The following is a 7,542-nucleotide window of genomic DNA, read 5'->3' as shown; positions in this document are numbered from 1 at the left end:
CCCGAAACCTTGGTAAAATTTAATCTAAATTTTACACTGAAAACATATAATAAAGTTAACACTTTAAACTAGGAAATTTGCAGATAGTTTGTTTGATGATTTGGTTCTTCACACTATTTCTCAATCACTTTCTCATTAACATTGCTACGAGCTGACAGTTTTCCTCACTTTCTTGTAACAGTTTTGACCTGATCTTGTTTTTCTTTTTTCAATTTGGTTCCTCGACTGCCTCCACGCTCCACTACTTGCAATGTGAGTTCACCCTTTCTTTTCTTTTCCTTTTTTTTTTTTTTTTTTCGGTTCTTGCAACCTACCCGAACCTTAGTTCATCAAGTTTATATGGTAAATGGGAAAGGTCGATGCTATCTATGGAGACAGTGCCTCACAGAATTTGGGCCGTTGATTTTAAAAAAATTGATGAACCCCGCATATGAATTGGTGGACCTCGCACATTTGTGGTTAAAACTGGACCTTTGATCTTCTCATGGGGACAGTGTCCCATGAGATAGAGTGAAATATTCATGGTAAATGTTAGTCTCTTTGTGTCATATAGTATATTTTTCAATCTAAGATCCAATGAATAATTTTCTAAGCAAATATTTGAGTGAGGTGGTCTCACAGATAGTATTTTGTGAAACAGATTTCTTATTTGAGTCATCCACGAAAAAATATTACTTTCTATGCTAAGAGTATTACCTTTTATTGTGAATATCAGTTGTGTTGACCCATCTCACAAATAAAGATTCGTGAAACCGTAGACCTAATCATAATTCTATCAGCCATATTTTTTAAAAAAATGTTTCATATCTTCAAATGTCTTTAAATATAATCCCCCAACAAGTTAATTTCTTCTAACCTTTAATCATCATATTTTGAACACATATTCAAGAAATCTTGCAATGTACAGTGTAAATATTCAAGATACACACGTGACCGTGGAATTAATTCAATGGCTATAATTATTGGAGTTTAAGGAATAAAATGAAGGTGAATATATATAGACGCATATTATTCATTCTTCGTTTTCCACTTTAATTCCTCGCGAAGAGTCCAACTACATTAGATCTGCCATCTTCAAAGTTTTTTTCGTGTTTTCTGCGAATAAAGGGATCGAAGCAGGAGTTCATTGAATCCAGTCCGCATTGTGAATTCATTCATACGGACTTTTTGTATCGATTTCTGTGGCTTTTCTTTCTTTTTTTTTTCTTTCGAATTTTGATGTGTAATAAATGGGAAAGGCATCAGTGATAATCTACATTGCTGTTGGGATACTTCTACTGTTTCTCATCTCTCGCTCCTCCAACAACAGTAGCTCTCACGGCCAACGCCACCGTCATCGCCGCCTCAAAGTACGTTCCAACTTCACCTTCAATCCACCTGTCGACCCGCACCACCATCACGACCGGGCTGCTGCCTTTGACCCACTTGTTGCTGAAATCGAGAGGAAGAGGGAGGACAAGGAATGGGAGCATCATTACTTTCAAACCCACCACACCGAATCGCATACCCAGTCGGCGATGAGTCACGAGCCTCAGCCGGAGTGGGAGGATTTCATGGATGCCGAGGATTATGTGAATGATGAGGAACGCTTCAATGTCACTAATAGGCTGGTGCTCCTGTTCCCCAAGATTGATGTCGACCCTGTTGACGAGTATGTCACCGAAAGAGAGTTGACTCAGTGGAACCTGCATCAGAGTATGAAAGAGGTTCTGCATCGAACACAGAGGGAGATTGAAACTCATGACAAAAATAAAGATGGTTTTGTGTCTTTTGCTGAGTACGAGCCACCCAACTGGGTCAAGACCTCTGGTGAATGCTATTATTTTTGGCATTTAGATTGAAGGGTTTCTATTATGATCATGAATTCCCTTTGGTTGATATTAGATTCATAATTCATCTCAAAGTTTCTTACAAAATTGTTGCTTTTCTTGAATATTTGAACGGTGCTGGCATTTCAAAGCCATGGATCTTTTAAGGATTTCAAGATCCTAGATGTCAGAGAAAGTTAATCGTTTCACTTTATTTTTTTTATATCTTACTGATTTATGAGCGTATCTAATGAAGTGGATTTAAAACTTAAGAGTTCCAATGCTGCTAAGCTACTTTGAAGCATTCTTATTATACAAAACATATCCAGTCTGTTTCCTAATGTGTTTGATGGGGGTTTGCTTGTGTCCTTGGTATGAGAATCTGTATTAGGCATGCAGGGCAAATTAAAGGTTCTTTGTTGTAGGTTAGCTCGCAATGAGTGAGAATAAGCAAGTTAATAGATCTTCACTATAATTTCATGTGCCTTTTTTTAGGTAATGTGGTTTATAATTTCATTCCTTTGTATTGCTTCAGGTAATGATTCATTTGGATATGATATGGGATGGTGGAAAGAGGACCATTTTAATGCATCTGATGCAGATGGAGATGGTCTTCTGAATATCACAGAGTTTAATGAGTATGTTTCAGTTTTCTAGAAATTGTCTATAGGAAATTTAAATGATTTGCCTTTCTTGCCTCTGCATATTAAGGTTTCTTCATGGACTAATTCTATTGTTTGTTTGATTATAGCTTTCTTCATCCAGCTGACACCAAGAATCCCAAGTTGCTTCAGTGGTTGTGCAGAGAGGAGATAAGGTGCTATATTATTTTAACATTTAGCTAACTTCTATTCGTGTTCATTATCTTGTTGTGGTTCTTTTTTGTATATACTATGCCTATATAGTAGCATACCCGGTGCTTGACCATTCATTTTCTAAAAGACTGTATGGACTACTAGGTCAAATATTTCTTTAAGTTTCCTCGTTGTTGTATCAATCTATTGTCAATCCCGCTTGCTTCATGGCCCAAGAAGGATCTTGCTTATAGCCCGAAGATGTCAATAATGTAAATTGTTATCTAAAAGTAACATGTTGTTTGAATAGAAAACCATTGGCCCACTTCTTATTAACTCGAACTTTTATGTCTAGTGTCTAGTGATATTCTAAAAGGTCTCTGAGCAGGAGGTTCTGAGCTCGCGTCGGTGGAATGATTACTCTCTTAATATGAACTGCCTTGTCTTGGTTACTTGTTCCTGGGTATTACTGCCAAATATCACAATTGATATCTTACTCCGGGCCTCTAGTTTTACCTCTGCGTCCTTTATTTGTTTGCTTTCAATGAGCATAAGTTTGCATAAGTTTTTGGGTTTTCTTGTATTCTAGCATTTGTTGATCTACAAAGTCCACTTATATTAAATCATGGAGGTGTTTCATGGAGGTGTTTATCTGTTACTAAACTTTAGTTTTGCTGTTTCTGTTCTCATGATTGAAATCTATGATGAAATTCCTTCTCTTCTCCTGTTTATCATTTGCATTCACACAATACATTATTTTGCTATTTGCTTCTATCTGATCAGAACTATAAACTCTTTATCAATCATCATTAATCAATATTTTCCATGTCTTAACTCAGAACGTTTTTAACCATTTTTATGTAGTGTGTGTTATGTAACATGGCTTACTGGTATGGTATATTCTCTCCATTTACTTCTGCATAAATTGAAGCGGTGTTAGTCCAATTCTTGTTTATGTGATCAGTGTTAGAGTCACTTGCTATCTGCATCTCTTTAACCAAGCTTAACAGAAATTACTTGATACTTGGAGTTCTTTAGATTCTCAACTTGACATTATTGCAGTACATTAGCTAGCTAATAGATTGTGATTATTTAATCACTAAGCGGGTCACTAAACGTAAAAATTATGTTCACAAGTTTAAGAAGGATTTGCTCTTTGAAACTGCTCTAGACTGACTGAATTTCATGGTTCACGTTTATTTTTGGATTGTCTTAATGAGGTAATTGTATTTGAACTTGGAAGTTCGAGAGATGTCTCTACTTATGTCTTGATATATCAGTTTATGAGCTTTTTATTTCCGTTACTTATACAGGAGTCAAATTTAGCCAGAAAATTTTCCTCCTACCAAATTTAGGAAATGAAACTATTGGAAGAGATTATTTTATGATTGTCAACAATGCAAAATATTTAACCATCGCAAAAGCTGTTCCATTCTATCATCATCAGACAATGCCTTTTTGGTAATTATCGGCGTGTACTTGTCTGATGAACTTATTTTGATCTGCTAACTGCTCTTTAACTTGTACACTCTCCATTATTTTCCATTTTAGGGAACGAGATAGTGACAAAGATGGCAAAGTGAACTTCAAAGAGTTTTTCCATGGACTCTTTGACTTGGTTAGAAATTATGATGAAGAGGGCCATAATTCTTCTCATGTCTCTGATGATTCAAACGAGTCCCCTGCTAAAAAATTGTTTTCTGAGCTTGACAAAGATGGTGATGGGTAATGTACTGCCATCTCTCTTTGAATTGATTGACTGATCATGTTAAATGCTTGTACAACTATGAAACTAACCCAAATGTTATTCATACCTAGATACTTATCTGATGTAGAATTGCTACCTCTTATTGGAAAGCTTCACCCATCAGAACATTACTATGCTAAACAGCAGTCTGAGTACATAATGCAGCAGGTATTTGTTTCACTGGGACACCTCACATGTTTTACTATTTTATGTTTAACGAGTTCAATTCGTGAAAAAATGTTTAAGGCATATTGACAATGAGGGTGTATGTTACGATGCTCAGAGCTCTTATGAGGTGATACTGGGAAGTACATTGGTGAAATAGATAATCATGTAAATACGTAGATGCTAATAAACATATGCTGTAATGATGGCAGATACACTTTGAACATAGTTGAGGTCGATAGTCCTTTGTGGATTTGTGGTATGAGACAAAAATCACAGTCTTTGTTGTTTCTGGTCTGGTCGTTTAATATATTGTATTTTTTGAAATGATCGGTGACTCTCATAGCTGGCTCTAAATTTTCCAGATTCTTGGTGGAGTGTTTTGAGGGTAGCTTTATGACTACGAATAATCATTGTATTAAACTAATAAAGATAAAGCGGTTGAGTTCCAACTTGAATTAGAGCTTTCTCTTGGTAGTATTTGAGACTTTGACCTTGATGGAATAGAAAGGGAACATGAAGTGGCAGAGTTAATTATTTCAATCAAAAGTATTTTACTGATTGAAATAAAATTGCCGACAGGCTCTACAAGTTTGAGTACTTTAGGGTGGAGAGGAGAATGCACGTGAGTAAATTTTTTACAATCATGACATATATGAGATGGTGTAATTGGCTACTTTAGATGGGATTTATTAGTCTTTGAAAGTGATGGCTGTATCAAAATGTTCACATGAAGGAAATAAGTAATGTTTAAAATGGAATGGGACGGAAACAACTTAAAGCTCTGCTAAAATCCTGTGCAGCCCCTTCTCCACCTACCCCTTGTTTCACTACCTAAAAGGTTATTTATCGTCAATCTTCCTGGCCACATTCTTCTCCCATTTGTCATTCCTCAACTCATGTGAATCCAGATGCATGCTCAAACGATCAATTTTTCAATAACTAGTCATATTTGCTTTCTCCTCGGATTAAAATGAAGACTTATTGGAAAATATATTTCACTGCCTAAAATAGTCCTTGATCTGTTTACTTAAGAATCTTCTAGTTAACTAACTTTAGACATGGTTTTCTAAGTTTTTTCTGTAAAAATATTTTGATTAATTTAGTGCTTCGCATAAATTATCTTGAAGATGTGAGTCGTTAAATTATTTAATGTCATAATCTTAGTACCTTTAATTTATGCACTGATGTTATCTCGTGTAATTTTATCGGAATTTAATGATAATTTCTGGACTTTTTTCTCTTTGTTTGTTATGTCATCCAAAATATTCTTCCTTTTTTGGGCAATAATTTAGCAATCCAAGTCTTGCTCATTTGACCTAGCAAACAATACATTATAAAGCTCATATTTTCCCATGAAACAACCAACGAAAATAAGCTTGGCCTCTTGAAATTATTGCCGAGAACACTTCACAGTACAATAATATCGAATTGTGGCCATGTAGCTTTCATATTGATCACTATCGAATTCAATCCTGTCCTCAAATGGAGTTTGGTTTTCAACATATCAGCTCCGATTTTTTAAAACATCCTCCCGCATAAGGTTCATCCTATCCCATTGCTCTCTGTAATTTCTCCCCAAGTTAGAAAGACTCAAACTTTGCTAAAAACTGGCTACACACAGTGTCTTGTATCTTTTCATTCTTTGGAACGCAACTGGCAGTATGTCGATCATCCTTCTCCCTAAGTTTTGGCCAGAATGTTGGAGTGTGGAATATGTTTGACAGCCTTGAAGCATGGAGTTGGCCAAAAGGAGTTTTTATTAGTGATTGTTTCGAGGAGATCGATAAGATTCGTGAACATAGGTCTTCCGTTGCTATTGGGCTATTGTGCTTGCCCCGTCACCTGTCCATATTAAGTAGTGAATTTCACGAATACAGATTAACCTATTCAAATATGGTATTTATATATCAGACTTTAAACTGCATTCCAAAAATGCTGCTCTGGTATCAAAATTGTGTTTGTTGATGGATGCCCGTGAAAAGTATTCGTGGTCTTAACAATGTTGAAGATTCAATGCTAATTTTGCAGGCTGATGCAGACAAGGATGGGCGTCTGACGTTGACCGAGATGATCGACAGCCCATATGTTTTCTACAGTGCCGTGTTCCACGATGATGAAGATAGCGATTATGATTACCACGACGAATTTCGCTAACATTCACAACAGGCAGGTGAAGAAGCCTGCGAATGATTTAAGTTTTTTGGTTTGATAGCTGAAAATGTGTTCCTTACATATTTGGCTTACTTTTGTTCTGTCCGTCCGTTGCAGCAGACAGATTATAGGCGTTCGGCACTTCACCCGGTTAAGGACAAGACAACAAGTGCAGACAGTTTACCTTCATTACATTTTATTTTATTAAATAAATACTTTTCCCTTTATTTTTCCTTTATTTTCTATTATGGCAATTGTGGCCTCAAATTTGGATAATTTTTCTTTAAATTATAATTTAGTAGAGTGAAAAGATAGACTAATATTCAATAGATAATAGTTCATATTATATTTTTATAGTGTCTTTTTCTTTGATAATATTTTAAATTTTGAAATCAAATGCTAGACATTTTGGCAAGTGAGCCCCAAGGCCTGGTTCAGTACATATACCTAGATTTAAACCTAGTTTTAAAAGAATATCAAATATTTCGGTACAACATAAATTTCAGATCGTTTTTACCAAAAAAAAAATCAGTATATCGAAATTTCGGTACGTTGTATGTATAATATTGTATATATACCGAAATTGAAAAAAATTGGTGTAATTCAATTTGAAAACCGAATTTTTTTAATGTCATGTTGAATTATTGAATTTTTTGAATGTCATGTCATATCGAAATTGACATTATATAATTTTAAAATATCTGTTTTTTTTTTGTATTTTGAATATCAATATTTTTTAAATGTCATAGAGATACCAACAAGTTCGTATCGTACGGTATTGAAATTTAAGGCATATCGTTAAATTTGGCATCCAGAATGTTTGGTATCATTTTCCACTCCGACCTACAAATTTGTTGATTCTTGGAAAGGTTAT

General features: G+C 35.1%; 1 protein-coding gene across 4 annotated transcripts; it reads left to right on the top strand.

The window, feature by feature from the left end:
• Positions 1 to 1,002: 1,002 nt before the first annotated feature.
• On the top strand, positions 1,003 to 7,022 carry LOC140816687 (uncharacterized). Of its 4 annotated transcripts, none has more exons than XM_073176089.1 (7): positions 1,003 to 1,809; positions 2,344 to 2,446; positions 2,560 to 2,625; positions 4,154 to 4,327; positions 4,421 to 4,517; positions 6,546 to 6,683; positions 6,786 to 7,022. In XM_073176089.1, the coding sequence occupies exons 1-6, from the start codon at positions 1,230 to 1,232 to the stop codon at positions 6,669 to 6,671; spliced, it is 1,146 nt and encodes a 381-aa protein (XP_073032190.1). In that variant the 5' UTR covers positions 1,003 to 1,229; the 3' UTR covers positions 6,672 to 6,683; positions 6,786 to 7,022. The 4 variants fall into 4 exon arrangements, with proteins under 4 accessions (XP_073032190.1, XP_073032187.1, XP_073032189.1 ...); XM_073176086.1 differs by having other exon boundaries at positions 6,546 to 6,687; positions 6,793 to 7,022; XM_073176088.1 differs by having other exon boundaries at positions 6,546 to 6,687; positions 6,789 to 7,022.
• Positions 7,023 to 7,542: the final 520 nt, after the last annotated feature.

The sequence above is a fragment of the Primulina eburnea genome, chromosome 16 (assembly GCF_022965805.1).
Source record: "Primulina eburnea isolate SZY01 chromosome 16, ASM2296580v1, whole genome shotgun sequence".
Lineage (NCBI taxonomy): Eukaryota > Viridiplantae > Streptophyta > Magnoliopsida > Lamiales > Gesneriaceae > Primulina > Primulina eburnea.
This window is presented reverse-complemented; position numbering and strand designations above follow the sequence as displayed.

Bases quoted from the DNA above. Each gene is read 5' to 3' on its own strand.
- LOC140816687 (XM_073176089.1), top strand. From the start codon at position 1,230: ATGGGAAAGGCATCAGTGATAATCTACATTGCTGTTGGGATACTTCTA. The intron at 2,447-2,559 runs GTATGTTTCAGT...GTTTGATTATAG, and splicing joins AATATCACAGAGTTTAATGA to CTTTCTTCATCCAGCTGACA. The intron at 4,328-4,420 runs GTAATGTACTGC...ATTCATACCTAG, and splicing joins CTTGACAAAGATGGTGATGG to ATACTTATCTGATGTAGAAT.